The sequence below is a fragment of the Furipterus horrens genome, unplaced genomic scaffold (genome assembly GCF_987537825.1).
Source record: "Furipterus horrens unplaced genomic scaffold, mFurHor1.1.pri manual_scaffold_10, whole genome shotgun sequence".
In the NCBI taxonomy this organism is placed as follows: Eukaryota; Metazoa; Chordata; class Mammalia; order Chiroptera; family Furipteridae; genus Furipterus; species Furipterus horrens.
In genome coordinates, this window is record NW_028327180.1 from 48,378,411 (window position 1) to 48,396,783 (window position 18,373).

An 18,373-nucleotide genomic window follows, 5' to 3' on the forward strand; every position below is an offset into this window, starting at 1 on the left:
AAATATATCAATGGAGACCATGGAAGATTGGGTTCCTCTACATTTTATTGCAATTGCTAAATGATTAACATTCACAACTCTTAGATTAAAAAAAGAAAAACAAAGAACTTCCATTCTGTAACATCACAAATGTCTTCTAGGTTTTACCAAGGACCAAAAACACTAAAATTCTCTATCTGATTTCCAGTGATGGAAACAAGCCAGAGACAGTAAGCACCCAAAGTGGCGAGTTAGCACTTTCCGGATGCCTGTCGTCCTCACGGGAGAGACCCTGGAACTAGAATGACAGAAAAGATGCTGTGACTTTGACAAGACCATACACCCCCACGCACACTTGCAAGTTCCCTGTAGTGAGCGGCCCTTGCTGAGAGCAAGGTGGCACAGAGGGCCAGCATGCACTGGTTCCCGGCCGGCAGCCAGCACAGGACACACCAGCATGCTTCACCCCGGTGCCTGCAACACCTTAATTGTTGACTCCACAGAAGTGTCACTTAAGTGCTCAGATGTCTATGCAGGCTCAAGAAGCAGACATTTCCATTAATATTTGCCAAAGGCTCACAAAGTGTCAGCACAAAGTGGGATGTCCCTGGGAGGACGAGTGGCAGGAGGCTATGGGGACAGAGCTCACATCCTGGGAATTCTTTAAACACTTTACTTGTGAATAAAAGGGGAGAAAGCCAAGAATAAACACACTAGGATAGAGTGAATACAATGGTCAGAGTTGTGTTCAAAGAGAAAGTGCAAAAATGTGCTGGCGGGTGCATGTCTCACTCAGGCCAACAAGTACTCCATGAAAGGCCCCGGGGAACCAAGGCCTTGTTCTCAGAGTTCCATCTTGTGGCCCAAAGCACAGTCAACATGGAAGGCTGACGGAAGGATTAGGAAAGAGAAGAGAAGATGAACTTCCACAGGTGTGGCTCTCCCAAACCACACCATCCTTGTAGGCTGGTTCACCTCTGCTGAAAGACTGCCAACATTGCCGTGGCCATAAAGATCTGCCGGACGTTACAGCAACAGGACTGCTCAGATGCAGGCAGAGAAATCTGGGGACTATACCTGATATGAAGAGAGATGGCACCAGGTAGCAAGATGCCGTGGTGAATAGCAGGACAGACAGACAAGACAGAATCAGAGGAGCAGGACTATGGCTGGGTCTGTGCTCTGAGAAATCAAGGATTTCCTAACAGCCAATAAAAGCAACCAGCAAGGTAACTCACTGCTGTGTTCCTCAAGTTTGTAGTATCAGTATGACCAAGTTGTCCCAATTTTAACATATTTAAAGCTTCAATGCTGCTGTTTTAGGAAGGGTTGAGATTCCCATAGCCTGAGAACTTAACATGTAGTTGCGAAGTGCTGGGAGAAGCTGTAAGGGGGCAGGGGGGCGGGGGGCGGGGGGCGGTGGCAATCATAGGCCTTGAAATAGCAAACAGCTGTGGAGCCCACTCCAAGAGGTTCCTTTCTGTTCTGGAAAAGGGCCTTAACAAAACAATTTTTTTCCACTGCCACACATGCAAAACATGACAAGTCTTGAAGAGTTTACCCTTCCCTTTGTAGGATAGGAGACCCCATGCGTGGTTTAAAAAGAAAAATCAAGCTGTAGCTTTCTTTGTGGATTCTAAAAAGAAATATAAATTTGAGGAAAGTTTCATCAGTGACTACCCCTCACTGAATACAGCTATATTATACTATTACTAAATTTTGTTAAGTCTCTTGGGATGCATATAAGAAATGAAACTCCATAAATAACATTCCTAGAATCAAGTATCTCCACTTGTTCAGAGCTTCAGTGCTCCCACTGACAGGCTGTGGTGCCAGAGTACAGATTATATCCCATTTAAATTCTAGAAGCAATGAGAAGACACAATGGGTAATCATTTCAGCATCAAGTCTGCTAACAGAGCACTTCTGGAGAGCAATGTGCCCTGGACGGAAAACTGACAGGAGCTGGTTCCTGGGCACTAAAGGCAGTACCACTCTTTAGGGAACCAGGAAAGACTTGGAGGGGACTTGCTGCCCAAAGCATTTGGAAGAGGAAGAAAGGCAAGAGCAGCCTAGAAATGATGCACTATTTTTTCTTTAAGAAAAAGAAAAGCCAGCAGAACCTCCACACCAGAAACTGCAGAGACATTTTGTTTTTCATGTACACACCGAACCGACTTGGGCTCTGGCTCCAGGGTGAATCCGGGGCAGAGATGGCGTTTTTAGAGTGATTGCTGCTTCAAGGCTTATGTTTCTCACCAATGGTTTTCATCTATTCAAGGAGAGAATGATTTTGTTCAAAACTGATTTGGAAATTATGGGTTGGGAGGGGAGAAAGAGAGGAGAAAGATGAAGCTATTCATAAGGCCAAGACCCTTCAGAAGGAACAGGATTTGAAGACCCTCAAAGAGGGAAACAGAACGACCGTCCTCTGTGGCTGGCTTCCAGGTTGCCCTTACACTTGTGGGACACAAGATCATTCCTGCGGCAGCCTGGAAGCCCTGTGCAGAGGTCCTGCAAGCAGGCATGTGCAGCTGTGCTTGGCGCAGGGGATGTGGCACTAAGATCCACATCACACACCCGCTCCTTCAGCCAAACCTAGAAGGTAAAAGGGGGGGACAACATCCACATCCAAAGACTCCTTTTGTTTCCCTTAAATAATCTTTTGAGTTTTTTGTGATATTTGATGTCTGGTTTTGGGGGCACAGGGAACACCGACTTTTCTGGAGGAACCGTCACTGCATATCAAAATGTCAGCTTAGGCAGGACGCCCAACATGCCAGCTCCCACACATACCTATTTGTTGGCCCGTTTGTGTCTGTACATCTGCATCATCCTCTGACGGAAGACTTCAAACGTGTCTTCCTTGTGCTCCTGCCCGTCAGCGCCCAACCCTTCCCCTTCTGAGGCTGTTCCCCTAAGAAGCAAAACAGAGAGTTAGCCACACCTGCACCCAGACCTGACCACCAGGAGACTGGAAATGGCTTGAGCAGAGAGAAGTATGTGGAATGCAATTCAGTGGTGGCAAAGGGAAAGTGTAGATGTGATTTGCACAGGGGAATAGGGCACTCACCTGTGCAGGTGCTCAGGAGCCCCATTACAGCAGGCAGCCCCCTCACAGGTGCCAAACTCAGTTGTAAATGAAATGTCTGCTGGATGTTAACGGGCTTAACCAATTCTGGGCCAGCTTCCACACTGGCAAGGTTGCATATGGGTTCCCAGGAAAGGAAAAGTGCTTCTTGGTTTAACTATCCAGAATCACCACTCTAGCTTTTATGACAATGTGCCCAAAATGCCAGGGGCCAGAAAGCCATTTAAATAATCTGCACAAGCATAGCATGGAGCTGGGTGAACACCTGCCTAAGGAAATGCTTGCTTCTCATCTCATCTGAAGACTCTCTTCGCCAAACAAACAAACGAACAAACAAAAACCCAACCCCCCCTTGCTCCCCACCCTGCCCCACCAAACTGCCAACTTTAAACTATATTCCCTGTGAGGGGAACCAAGAATTAGGCTGCAGGTGAAAGAACTTAGGACCAGAATCCCAAAGAAAGCCTCTTCTTCCAGGCACAGGCACAATACCATCCCCTTACCCCTTAGCCCTAAGTGCCTGCTACGTACATGCCAACGGGCTCCCTGATGCCCTTCCCAGAGGAGCCTAGGCCATGGCCTTCCTTCCAGCCCATCTTCTGCAGCATCTGGAACCCCAGGTTCTTGTCGGTCAGCTTCTGCTGGGTAAAGTCAAAGTCCTTGGGTTTCTGAGGAGAGAGCAGAGTGCAGCATGTGGGTTGCAGCAAAGTGCCCAGAGTCAGGGTCTCTAGCATGGTCCAGCACTGACACTCTTGAGTCCCCATTCACGATCAAGCCATGGTCACCTCCCCAGCTCTCACCCTAGAAGGGACAAAACAACGTAAGAGTCACTGAGAGTCCAGGTATAGGAAGGGAAGCATGCCCTGAGGTAGATGCAGTGTGAGTGTGCATGAGTTCCTGAACAGCTCTGGGGGAGCCGGGAGGGAAGGGGTCTTGGCAAGATGAGTCTATCTGCAGGGCATTTAAGGAGGGGCGAAAAGGAGGGAGGAGCTTGCCATTGGCTGGTGCTGGAAGAAGCGAAAAATAGTAGTGCGGGAGAGATGTGTGCAGGCTGAAGGCCAGGTGGAAAGCCAGGGGGACAATGGGCAGGAGTTGCTATCCCTGCTTTCCTGATAGGGCCCCCGCCATCAGGAAAGTGACCTGGAGAACAGAGGAGATGAAACCTGCCACTGAGATGACAAGGGTGCCCTCATGCCCTCCCAGGCCCAGAAAAGAATGATTAAGGCAAATGGATGGTGGGGAAGGCAGGGCACAGGCTGGCCAAGGGTTCCCAAATGGCAGGCCTACCCACTGTCAGGAAAGCCCTTGGTGGGAGCAATGGGAAGAACAGGGGTCAGCTCAGCCTGCACGGATCTTGTAAGCATTAAATCTAGGTCTAAGAGTCATCCTGACCAGCCTCCTTGGGCTGAGGTGTGCGTGAGGGGCTGAAGGCAAGGCTTCCTCCCTGTCTGCAGCCTCCCCAAGGAGAGACTGCATCTGCAGGGCACATGATGCACACAGGGTTAACACTCATTTCATTTAATCCTCAAGGTATCTCCTACTTGCAGGACAGTTGTAACTGCCCCATATAACAGATGTATAGATGGAGGCTCAGGAGTTACATGACAAGATTAGGTGGCCAGCCTCAGCCTGAACCCAAGCTGCCCCTTCACCCCAGCTTAGAGCTGAGTGCAGCAGCAGGACCATAAGCTCCAGGTGCAGGAAGATCCCTCCTCCTGCTGTAGCCTGGGTCAGAGTGACGCTTCATCTGGCTGCTGAGACTGGTGCACTCGAAACGGGTCTGACTTATTGGGGGCCTCCGCATGGGCTTTTCTCATTACCAGCAGAGACCCCCTTGCTCCCTGCTCACTTTCCTGACTTCTAGAGAACTGTGATGTCTCCATGTGTCCTGGACGACTTCACCCGGCCACCTGGAATTCACTTCCATCTTCTGGTGAACTGCTCCCCCCAGGGGCTCCCCAGTTCAGCCAATGGCAGTCCCATCCGCCTAACTGCCCAGGTCAACAGCCCTGGGGTTGTGCTGAGCTCTCGGCTTTCGCTGTTCCACATCCAGTTCATCTGAGTCCCACCATGTCCAACATTACCCGTCACGTCCTCAGCTCTGACCAGCTCCCACCCAACAGGCTGCTCTCAACACAATGATATTGGACATACATCTTCCACTCAAACCCTACCACAGGTTCCCAACATCCTCTCCCAGAGAAGGACCTGAGTCCCCGCTGCCTCTACTTCCTCACCTCCCTACTCTCATCATTCCACTCAGGCCCAAAGAGCTCCCTGTGGACCCTTGACCACCCTGGGGCCTCTCCTAGGCCCTCCTGCTTAAACAGTACCCCAAATCCACCTTATTCCCCGTCGAACTGCTTCTCTGTACCCACAGCACCACCCCTGCCCAGGACCTGGTCACACATTTTGGCCCTGCTCACTGGGAACATGGGACCTGGTGCATAGGTGGTGCCAACAAGTTAATTAACACACATACTCTGCATAACTGCTTTTTAAACCACATTACAGTCCACTAAATCTGAACCTCTTGAGGACCAAGACATTACTTGTTCATCTCTCCATTCCAATGTGTATGTCAGGCCCCAACTATCTGTTTTTTGTTTTTAATGTTTTTAAAGATTTTATTTATTTTTAGTGAGAGGGGAAGGGAGGGAGAAAGGAAGAGAAACATCAGGTGGTTGCCTCCCACATACACCCCTGCCAGGGACTGAACTCACAACTCAGGCATGTGCCCTAACTGGGAATCGAACTGGCAAGCTTTCGTTTTGTGGGATGATGCCCAACCAACTGAGCCGCACAGTCAGGGTGAACTATCTGTTAAATGGATTACCCTCCTGTGCTCTGGACAAAGCTAAATAGTTTTCAAAAGTTGCCAGAGAGAAAAATCGTGCTTTGTACATTCACACCCAGTCTGAAGCATGAATACAGCTTAATCACAGGCTACAGTATCCCTGGAGACTGACAAATTCTAACTGACTATGTCACATGAATTCTCACAAATAGTCATGCTCACCTTCTTTTTGGACACTGGATGACCTCGAGGCCTGTCGTAGGCAATACGGACTGGTTCATGAACTGGAAGACAAAAAAACATATGTTTGTGTGTGTATGCACACGCACACACACACACACACACACACATATACACACATATGCTTTCCCCAGATTTCTGAGACAGAAAATGAAAATGCTACAACTTTGGCTAATAGCCCCTTGCTGACAGAAGGTACCTACGACCTGCACAAGGCCAGCTGCTTGGCCTGGAATCCTCTCAGGAACCACATAACCATGAAGCCCAGAGGATGAACACATGGGCTCAACCAAGGGCTCCTTACTGTAGGAGAGTATCCTTAAACATAAGACACCCATGTTTATGATGAACCGAATGCGTAAATCATATTCCATGAGCACAAGAATACATTTTGCCTCACAATGTGCAATGCTATGTATGCCCTCCAGCGTCATCATGATTATCCCATCGATAAAGAATTAAAGTCCGGCCTTTGCTGGTTTGGCTCAGTGGATTAAGCACTGGCCTGTAGATCAAAAGGTCGCTGGTTAGATTCCAAGTCAGGGCACATGCCTGGGTTATGGGCCAGGTCCCTGGTTGGGGAACATGCGAGAGGCAACCAATCCATGTTTCTCTTGCACATTGATGTTTCTCTCCCTCCCCCCCCTCTCTCTAAAAATAAATAATTAAAATATTTTTTTAAAAAAGAATTAAAAGTCCACATAGAACTTTCCAGCAAAATAATCTTGCTACTTCTACAAAGCTCCAAATCACATTATTATTGTTATTTTATTTGGTGAGGAAGGGCAGAGATCAGCAGGCCTGGTTTTGTCTCATCAACCACTCACTTGAAGAACTGAGAGCTTCTGAAATAGAAAGGATTCCACTTTCCCCAAGAAGGACATACTTAAACATTCTGATGAGCTACCACCATCCGCAATAAGAGTTCAGCAAAGCAGTTATAGTGATCCATTGCTACGCCAAAGTCTCCAAACACAAGCCATGGGACTGTTTTGTTAGTGGGAAACTGTATTGACACTGCTGGGTGTGAAAATGACAGTCTGAGTAACGTTGAACATTAGTTACAAATGACGAGGCACTGTTCACCACCACCACCACCTCACAGCACCAGCTCCACAGTTGAAGCACATGGCCCAGGCTTGGCTGTGTGAACATTTGGGTGGTAGGAGGCATGAGTAGTGGCCTGGGCCATTCATAATACAATTCCACTTACTGAGCCTAGAAAAGGCAAGGCCAGCCCTAATCGGGTAGCTCAAGTGGTTAGAGTGTTGTACCGATACACCAATGCTGCAGGTTTAATCTATGGTCAGGGCACATGTAAAAATCAACGAATGGATGCATAAATAAGTGGCACAACAAATCAATGTTTTTCTCCCTCTTCCTTCCTGTCTTTCTAAAATCAATCCATAAATTAAAAAAATAATAAAGTTAAAAAAAAAAAAGAAAGAAAGAAAGGCCAGAAAATACTTAGTGGCTACTGGGGCCAGATTGGAGAGGGGACTACAGACACTTTCTGGGGACAGGCTCCGGCTCAACTGTACTGGTGGGTTCATGCCTGTACACATTTGACAAAACTCCTCAAACTGCTCAAACTGTCCACTTGAAAGGGGTGCATTTTATTGCTGGTAATTTGTACCCCAGGAACCTTAACCCTCCACACAGGGGAACAGGAGATGGCTTCCACAGAACACATGGCTCCCTCTAATGGTTGCATGAGACCAGTCCGGTCCCATGTCCTTCCACCTCACTGTCACTAAGGCAGTGCCACTACTCTAGGTCTTCCTTGGCTCAGAAGACTGGGCACCCCCCAAGACCATGGGCAGGAAATGGCTGAGAAGACCCAGGCCCATCCCCTCCATATCTAGGGCCATCCTGCTGGAATCTGAGCAACAATGGAGACCATGAGCAGTATGTGGGATGCTAGAAACCACAGACTACTCAGCAGCATCTCTTTAGAGTGCAAACATTACATCAACTGGGAACATGAGTTTCACACGAACATTTGGAGTGGTGTGCAAAACCACAAGGACTGTTTTAAGTTAAAAACACAAGACCAAAGAACCCTATGTTCAGTGGACCACCAGGTTGGCAGGTAGAATCAGAGGTGGAAAGGTAACAGGGGCCAGTTGGTTATCTTGTGGCTGAGGGTCAGCAAATTCTTCAAAACAGGCAGGCAACATCTCCACCTGTTTGTACAACCATGTCCTGCTAACTCTTCCTCGAGTGCTCAACATGAGACTATGCAGGGCACTGTGCTGATGGTGCCACTCACCTTTGGGCTCCTGAATGAGACACAGCCTCTTGGGAGCTGGAATCATGCCAACTTTCAATGACTTGCTGCTGACCCTCTTCCGAGGAAAGCAGACCCCCGAGGAGGATTGTGATAGGGCAGGTGTGACAGCTGGGCCATCCTCGGCTGCCTCACTTGGAAGACCATCAGTGGGCAGGCTGCCTTCAGAGCCCTCGGACTTGGCAGTGTCTCCTACGGCCCTGGAGGGCCCTCCAGGAGTGGAGGCCTCCTTGCCTCCTTCCTCTTCCTCCTCTTCCTCATCGTCGTCTTCCTCCTCATCCTCCTCCCCCTCCTCCTCAGGCATCACCTCTGGGCTCTCCAGCTCAACCTCCTGCTGGGGAGGCTCATCTGCAAACTCTCCTTCCTCTCCCATGGGTTCCAGGGCGCTCTCACTGGCATGCAGGTTCAGTGGAGATGATGTAAAACGAATCGATGGGCACAGTTCAAATACCTTCTTTCGATAGAATTTAAAAGCTGAGCTATTTTGGTCATGTAGAAACCTGGGATAAAGATGATATACATTGGTTAACCAGACAGTCCTCTGAACATTCTTATTTGTTCAAACTTCCTGAATGGACCAGATGAAGCTGGGGGTGGGAATAACCTGACCTCTTTCTACATATGGCTGATGGTGCAATTTTGCACTGATATAAAGTTTAAGGAGCCATAATGTGAGGCCTAATTGTTTTTTGGGGGAGGGAAGTGGAGAAACAAGGTATGTGGGGACATCTAGGCAGTGTGCTGGAATGAGCTCCAATACTCAGTCCAGAGATCCAACCTGGTCTCACTCATCCCTTTCTAGTGACATCACTGGCCCTCTGTATCTTTGAGTGCTCACTGTGACTCTAGGGTCCCTTTCACACTGCCAGGTACAAGATGGAGGAAGTGCATTGCCCACAGAACCTCCTGCCTCACATCCTGTAGAGAAGCTGCATAAACATGGTGGTTATAAAGCCTCTCTGAGCCTGAATCCAAGGACCACCTAGACCCATATTCAGAGCTGGGGGGTTTGGCTGGTGTAAAAAACCAAAACATGCCTGAAGATACAAAATATACTTGGACTAAAGGAAAGATTGCCCTTGTTCTTAGACAGGATAACTCGACCTCATAAAGATGTTAGTTCTCACTAGTTAACATATTAATGTTGAAAAGTATCCTAATAAAAGCATCATTTATTTCTGGATCTAGACAAGATGAGTCTAAAGTTCATATAGAAAACATCTGGGAGAACTCTGAACAAGCCTCACCAGATATTACAAAGTGTGTGACACCTCTATAGTTAAAACACTGCAGTACTGGGATTAAGAGTACATATTAGGCCATGACTGGTGTGGCTCAGTTGGTTGGGCATCATCCCACAAACCAAAAAGGTCACTGGCTTAATTCCCAGTAAGGGCATATGCCTGGGTTGCAGGTTTGGTCCCCGGTCAGGGTATGTACAAGAAGCAACAGATCAATGTTTCTCACACTGATGTTTCTATCACTCTCTTTCTCCCTCTCTTCCCCTCTCTCAAGAAGTAAATAAATAAAATCTCAAAAGAAAAAAAAAAAAAAGAAGTACAAATTGGAAGTTGCAAAATAGTCACAGGGATGTAAAGTACAGCATAGAAAGTATAGTCAATAATATTGTAATAACTATGTATGGTGCCAGGCAGGTACCAGAATTAGTGGGGGATCACTTTGTAAATTATATAAATGTCTAACCACTATGCTGTATATCTGAAACTAATAAAATAATACTGGATGTCAACTGTAATTAAAAAAAAAAAAAGTGTGGTACTGGTCCATGAATAGATGGACAGACAGACCAAAAGAAGTCAGAAACAAAGCATCTGATGAAGGGGGTCCCTCAAACCACTCTGAAAAAGACAATCTTGTCAACAAATGGTGTTGGGACAACTGGACAGTTTTAAGAAAAATATTTAAATTAGATCCATGCTGCACCCCTTGCTCCCAAATAACTCCACACAAATTGGGGATCTATATGTAAAAACCAAGCCATATGCCCTAACCAGGTGTTCATTTGGTTGGAGTGTTGTCCCTTGCACCAAAATGTTGAGGGTTCAATCCCCAGCCAGGGAGCATATAGGAGGCAAGCAATAGATGTTTCTCTGTTACATCAATGTGTCTGTCTGTCTCTCCCTCCCTTCCTTCCTCTCTCTCTAAAATCAATAAACATATCTTCAGGTAGGGATTTAAAAAAAAGAATATATAAGGCACTCTCAAAATTTATTACTAAGTAAGAAAGCCAAACAAAATAATGGGCCAAAGATATGGAGAAACACTTCACTAAAGAAATATGAAAAGCACATAAGCACAATGGAAGATGCTCAGCATCAGTCCTCAGAGAAATGAGAACCACAGTGAGACACCCCTGCCCCTTCCTGGAATTGGGACATTAAAAAGATGGACAAGTGCTGGCAAGGAAGGGAAGAAACCAAACTCTTATCCAGGTTGCTGAAAAGGCAAAATGATGCAGTCACTTGGAAAGGAAGTTCGGCAGTTTTCTCAAGTTAAATGTGGACCCACCGTGGCAGCCAGCCTCTCCCCTCCTCAGTATCTATCTGAGAAATAAAAGCAGGTGTCCACAGAGGTCCTTACACATGAATAGTGCTCACAGCAGATTTATCTATAATAAATATAAAAATGAAAACACCTCAAATACTGTCAAGAGGTGAACAGGTAAGTAAAATACAGTAGTCCCACTTCTCTCAGCTTACCTTTTATAATTTTTACTTTACAACCATGAAAATGCTATACTTTTTTTTTTTTAAAGATTATTTATTTTTAGAGAGACGGGAAGGGAGGGAGAAAGAGAGAGAAAGAAACATCGATCAGTTAGTTGCCTCTCATATGTGCCCCAACCGGGGACTGGGCCCACAACCAGGCATGTGCTCTGACCCGACCGAGAATCAAACCAGTGAACTTTTCACCTTGCAGGATGATGCTCAATCAACTAAGCCACACCAGTGAGGGCTATATTTATTACTTTTTAAAATTTATTGATTTTTAGAGAAGGGGGAAAGGAGTGAAACATGGATTTGTTGTTCCACTTATTTATGCAATCACTGGTTAATTTTTCTATGTGCCCTGACTGGGGATTGAACCCACGACCTTGGTGTGTATCGGGACGATGCTCTAACCAATGGAGCTACCTGTCCAGGGCTGCTGTACGTATTTTAAAAGCAAAATAAAAAGTATAGTAAAAAAGGTCCTAAAACTGAATATCCACAGAAACAAATGAACCTAACTGTATGTCAAGTTGATGACAGCCACACACACAAAATGAATCAACTCGAGTGACTACTGAGCACATCAGAGGTATAATTCTTTCAAAGAAAAAGAAACACAAAGTCATTTTGGCCTTTACCATATAGGCATGCTACCCAGTACACTGAGTTTCAAACTATTTTACGAGCATTGGGAGACAGACTGCATCACTCCACTGATATTGCTGTGGGATCCGGGATTCTCACTGTGGGTAAGGAGGGAACGGGATGTTTTAAGGAACATTGATCACAAAAGGCTTCACAGCCCAGACTGGTGCGACTCTGTGGTTTGGGCATTGCCCCACTGACTGCAAGGTTGCTGGTTTGATTTCTGGTCAAGGCACATGCCTGGCTCGTGGACCAGGTCCCCTGTTGGGGGTGTGCAGGAGGCAAGCAGTTGATGTTTCTCTCACTCTCTTTCTCCTTCCCTTCCTCTAAAAATAAATACATAAAATCTTTAAAAATAAAAAAATAAAAAGAAGTCGTCTGCCCAGAGGGTGAGGAATAACTCTTAAGCACTGGCAGCACCAAGTGCCCAGGATGATGCAGGTTTTTTTTTTTTCTTTTTTAAAGATTTTATTTATTTATTTTTAGAGAGAGGGGAAGGAAGATGAAAAGAGAGGGAGAGAAACAGCAATGTGTGGTTGGGTCTTGCAAGCCCCCACCTGGGGACCTGGCCCACAACCCAGGCATGTGCCCTCACTGGGAATCAAACTGGCGACCCTTTGGTTTGCAGGCTAGTGCTCAGTCCACCAAACCACACCAGCCAGGGCCAAAGTTTTCTTGCAAACTAGTTTTCCCTGTACTTAGCTGTCCCCCTTGCCAGGCACTGCTATGGCAAAATCCCACATGCTATAGGAAGCCCTACTCTGAGGCCTGCAGGTGGCAGCCCCTGAGGTCACCAGGCCTGTAAAAGGCAGAACCAGGTAGAGCATTTGCAAAACCATCAGTGTCTAGGCAGCTGGTCTGGGTCTCCCAAGAAGCAGAAGGTACTCCCAGTGCAGTGCCCAGTCAAGGTCTCAAACAAGCTAGAAGAGCATGCTTGGCCACCACTGGATCCCAGAAATGCACTAGGAAATGTGAAGTTTTAAACTGCATTCTTTATTAGACTAGGCACCATTCTGCAGCAGGCTGGGAGCAGGGCAACAGTCCAGAGCCCCAGCAGACTGGAGGATACAATGTACACAGCATGTAAACCCATCTGCTCCCCACACACTCCCCACCAGCAGAGGGGAGCCCAAGGGGAGCGCAAGTGTTACGGCTCAGTACTGGGAACCCAGGAGGAAAACCTGCACCCTGGAGGGAGAGCTGTTTCTGGACTGTGTGGTGTTGAGTCTGAGGAATAGAGAGGGTAATCATGTTCCTCCCAGCCCGAGGGTGCCAGGCTATCACTACATGGAAGAGCCTGTTGCCCACACTTAGACCAGGGACCACCATCATCAGTTCACGAGCAGCAAATTCTCATCAGCCCACAGCAGCCAGTGTGACCAGGGGGCAGTGTTCTCTTCTTCCTCAGGCTCTTGGGTGAGGATGCACCCTCCCTCTCCCACCATTGTTCTGCCTCTGCTCAGGTCCTGGGGACACCATCCCTCTACCCAGGGGACAATCTCCCTTCTCCTGGAGAAATCCTACTTGGCTTTCAGATCCAGCTTAAATGTTCCTATGGAGAGCTTTTCCTAATTCCCTAGATTAGGCATGTTCTCCATCATACCCCAAATCCCAGAATAGATGCTCCTCCCTCATGGCCCTGAGCTCAGCAGAAGTGAAGTCAACCTATCCTGGAGTGACACCTGGCGCGGGAGTGCGTCTGCCAGATCACCTTTCAGGCTCTCAGAGTACTTGTGGGTGAACACACTCAAACCAGAAGGGTGTGATGTATACGTACCACAGGTCAGGGTTGTCAGTGCTGTTTTCTATGCTAAATTGTTCGATCTCTGGTCCCACTTGAGCAACAAATTTGGCCAGTTTCTCTGCAGTCTCCATGGTCTTCATGTCGACTACAAAACAAAGCAACTGTCATGTGTTGGTTCTGAGCTGCCACTTGCCATGTGGACATCATGGGGCTGTGGAAAGTGATTACAAAGACAGCCCCTCTTGTCCCCTCCTGCATATTCGCCCTTTGCCATGTGACTCTGCGGCTAGAACCAGCAGTGGTGGACTCTCCTCTCCTCTGAACTAGGACTAACATCAAGATTCCTATTAGCCAACAGATGTGGCAGAAGTGCCAAGCCTGGAGCTCAAAGGCCTTGAGTACCTCCACTGCCTCTCCTGGAGGTCTGATATCAACCTCAGGTGAGTCAACCCCAGCTGGCTGCTGGGAGGTGACAGGCACATGGCCCAGTCACCCATAACACCTCAACCAGCTGCTGCCTCCAAACGCATGTGCAGGCCCAGCCAGGCTTAACTCCTGTGTGAAGCTACAGTTTGGAGCTGCATGTACTGTAGCAACAGCTAGAAAATGCAGCAGTTGGGTAGATTTTTTGCCCTCTACGTTCCCATCTAGTGCTGAGTGGGAAGCACTGGTCAGGGAGCAGGTCTGTTGCAGAGGGAGAAGGTAATGGCTAGGTGACACAGAAGGCGCTAAGTTGGTAACTTCAGAAGAAACTGTAGGTCACCTAACCCTGAGGAGGGAACACAGACCTGGGGAGAGGGGCAGAATGAGAACAGGGCAGCCTATGGAATGTAAAGGAGGAAAGGACAAAGAGAAATGGATCAAGGAGCTCAAAGCCCCAGGCACAGGTATAAGGCATGACCCGGTGGTTGACAGTAGGATCTTGCAGGGAGGAGGCACAGTCACTAGGCAGCAGCCCATGTTAGTTTCACCTTCAAGACAGGAGGAAGGGTGTCACAGAACTCTCAGATAGCCCTCTCGAGGAAGCAAGAGGAGAGAAAGCACCATTTCATGCACCCATCCTTGCCAGGTCTCTGATGCTACTGCCCACTGTCCAGACCACTGAGGTCACCCAACCTCTGCAGAGACCACTGGAGATTGGAGATTAAGGGCTAGGGGAGGGAGACAGGAGTGAGCACCCACCGTCAGCAGACAGGCAGGGAGAGGAGCTCTGAGGGGCTTCATATATATCCACTTCTGCTGGCTTGGGAGATGGGCCTGCAACTTCTGAGCTGATGTCCTGAGTAGAGGGCCCAGCTGGGTCTGGCAGGCAGTCCTTGGCAGCACCATTTCCATCTTGCTGGAGCAGCTTTCCCTGCAAAGAGCCTGGAGCTTGTCGGGTGTGGTGTTTCAGTCTGGTGCCCAAGGAGAGGAGGAGGGTCTGGGTCCCGGTGGTTGCTCTTCTCACCTTCCACCCCTGGAGCCCTGGAGCTCGGAGCAGCCCCCGCCGCCGCCCGGGAAGGAGCCTCTTCTTAAGGCTCTGGACTGTCCGGGCATACAGCATAGCGCGGACTGCACACTCTGCTGCCACTGGCTTCTGACCCACTCCTGGCGAGGTTTGGCTTATCCGCTGTGCTTCTGCCAGTTTCAGCTTGTAATATTTATACTCCAGACTACTGTCATCAGACAAAAACCTATATAATGAAACAGGCAGTGGGATACTGGTAAACACCAGCATGACCAAATCACTGCTGCAAATACACTGGCAAACCCTTTCTGCATGACAGCTTCTATGCTGTCTGAGGTTCTACCTGGCCCCACTGAAGACCCAAAGCTGGGACCAGGTTACCCATTTTGCCCAGAATGACTGCAGAGCAATCAGGAGCTTTAAGCACTGGTGGAATCCTCCTCCATTTCTATCATCAGAAGCCACAAAGGACCTCATAGGTCCTGGACACTTAGCTACACAAACCAGTTACCCTGGAGCCATGGAAGCATTCTGCTACCAGCACATGACAGATCTTGCTTCTGGATTCCATTTCAGAAGGTGACAACCTTCAAAATGGTGGGTGCCTGATGACCTTTCAACTGTATCACTTACTCTAAAAAGGAAGTACTGTATTTATGATGAAAACTTTAATTTTAAAAAAGTTCTATTCATGTGAAGGGCCAATAAGGCAAAAGGAAGACAGCTTAACAAATACTGGCAATAAATCACAGACAGCTGCTGTGACATATCCCTCATCTTACACACACTCTTTGCATGCATATCTAAGCTCATCCTTAAACCAGCACAGCAAGGACACGGACTTCTAAGACCGAACAAGAGAAGGCCACAGGGCAGGTCTGCAGCAGGGCTGGTACTTGAACTCAGGTGAACCCAACCCACCCTCACGCTCTTCCCACAGGTCAACACCACTGCTCAAAATAAATCCCTCACTCTCTGCTCTGGACACCATCAGAGCGACATAAATGGTGCTGTGTGCTCTATGGGAGGGATTCAGAGGGCTGATATTTAAAGACCTACCAGTAAGCAGGGTCCTCCTTGAGAAGAGCTCTCTCTTTAGGAGACAGGCTGCCTCCAATGACCCGAGTGACAAGCTGGTCAATGGTGTCCACCACCTTATGATCTGCTCGCTGGGGGACAGCTAAAACATATAAAAGGGCTTTTCTGAGAAACATACTGCACCACATCGGGCCTGGGAAAACCAGGACAGAGTCACAGGCCTAGGATGGAGCCTAAGCAAGCACCAGCAACTGAAATCCTCCTTCATGAGACCAGCATTGAAAAGAGGAAAGTGGAATGTTGTTCTAGAAATCAATATATAAAATATCTTCACAAAAGCTATAACAGCATAACCACAATGACAGAAACAGTCATGGTTTACAGTGACAATACAGAGCAATGTATATATATGTTCTATACAAGGAAATGGTATGCAGCATCTTGTTACAACTTTTTGTGTATCGCTTAACTTGAATGTTCACAATATTAAAGGGAAAATACGATATAAAATGTATTTAGGTATAAAATATGTAAAACATTTATCTAGGTTGTGATTCCCAATAGGAAGGAGGGGAAAAAAGATACATAAATATGGAAACACTGGGAAAAAAGAAGGACATATATCAGAAAGTTAACATGTTATCTATGGGTGGTATATTTACCAGGATTTTATTTTTTTGTGCTTTATCTACAAAATATGAACATACATGTGTTCTATAATCAGAAAACATACATATATAAATTTACAAATAAAAATTTCCCAATTAAAAAAGTCAATAGTTCCAAGGTAGGTATTCACATATCTGCTCAATGTATATGAAAACGTTTTTTTAAAGTGTGACTTTCCTCCAATATGGCTGTAGTTTACAATGCCACCAGCAACACAGAACATGTCTGTCCTGAAATAATAAAATCGTTTAGTTTTCTGATATTTGCTAGTTTTACTAGCACAGAATGGTCTATTTGTTCACTCATTTAATAAAAACCACCCCTGAAATGAAGAGGTTTTCCAGTTTGTTCTGTGGAGTAACTATACTGCCCTGTTCTTACCTATGTGTGAGTTGTAGCTTTGAGCTCATTTTTTAAGAAGATATTTTATTTATTTATTTTAAAGACTGGCCTGCAACCCAGGCATGTGCCCTGGCTGGGAATCAAACCAGCAACCCTTGGGTTTCCAGGTCAGCACTCAATCCACTGAGCCACAGCAGGCAGAGCACTCTGAGCTTATTTTAAATATCAGTGAGAACTCTATACAGGATAAGTCAACCTTTCAATTCTCATGTTATTGCAAGTATCTTCCTTTTGAAATTGCTCTCATTTACAGAACTGCCAATTCTACAGAAAAATAAAATAGGAGGTCTAGAATCAGCAGCTTTCTGAAACAAAAACAATTTGTTGGTCACTGCAACCATCTCTGGAGAAGATGACCATAGCAAGGGACAGAAAGCAGGTCCCAGCAATACTTCTCCTGAGACTATATCCTTTTAAAGGATTTTAAAATAAAAATTAAAAATAATAGTAATAAATCAACAAATTCAACGACAGATGTCATCCCAGTATTCCTAATATACTGTAATGAAAACAATGGTGGAGCTGGCCAGGTAGCTCAGTTGGTTAAAGCACTGTCCCAGTACACTAAGGTTACAGGTTTGAACCCAAGTCAGGGCACATACAAGAAGCAACCAATGAATGCATCAATAAGTGGAACAAGAAATCAATGTTTTTCTCTCTCTTTAAAATCAAACAAATAAACATTTTAAAAAGAGAAAAGAAAAAAAAAAAGAAAACAATGGTGAAGCAGTGCTGGTGCTGTCCACCTGCTGTCCAGATAGCTGAGGTTTGTAGTTAACAATGACAAGGGAACCTAGCTCTGCACAAGCTCAGAAGCATGTAGTAAAAGGCAGCGTGAGTTCAACATCAAGGGAAAGGTGAGAAAATTTATGTTAGGTCTATATCATGATGCAATGAGTGCTGTAGAAACACAAGGGACTGTGACAATCCCGTTGAAGAGTACATGGTAGTGTTTTCAGTACAGCAGCACAGCATTGCTGCCTAGCAGCACCACAAGGGGACAGTGGCGGGCAATTTCAGGTTATGGGTGAATTTTTCTTCCAGTATCATTGTTACACCGACTTTCTGCTCCACCACTTTGGGGGGTAATGCAAAGGAAGGGACCACTTAGGCCCTGAGCCTGCTTTGGGAAGGCTCCCTCTCTGGGAGTAGGTGTAGCCAACCATCTGTGATGTGGCTACCAGTGCTTGCGCATTCAGGCTCCACAAGGGTGTTAGAGGAGTGAAGAGATTCAGGGACAAAGGAGACTTCCCCACTGGGTTGAGGCAATGGAAGTGGAAAACCATGTTAGGAGGAAAG

General features: G+C 46.8%; 1 protein-coding gene across 8 annotated transcripts in view; it reads right to left on the reverse strand.

Annotated features, from left to right (window-relative positions):
• Positions 1–18,373, reverse strand: part of SUGP2 (SURP and G-patch domain containing 2) — a 26,988-nt gene continuing 8,615 nt past the window's right edge. For 3 of the 8 annotated variants that reach the window (XM_090290037.1, XM_090290036.1, XM_090290038.1), the window contains exons 4-11: positions 16,025–16,145; positions 14,701–15,191; positions 13,552–13,663; positions 8,380–8,897; positions 6,090–6,151; positions 3,602–3,738; positions 2,776–2,896; positions 1–277 (exon numbers count right to left, since the gene is read on the reverse strand). In XM_090290037.1, the coding sequence (XP_090146163.1) occupies positions 2,776–2,896; positions 3,602–3,738; positions 6,090–6,151; positions 8,380–8,897; positions 13,552–13,663; positions 14,701–15,191; positions 16,025–16,145 (1,562 nt within the window). In that variant the 3' untranslated portion in view covers positions 1–277. The other 5 variants (XR_016513667.1, XR_016513665.1, XR_016513666.1 and 2 more) reach the window with 5 other exon arrangements.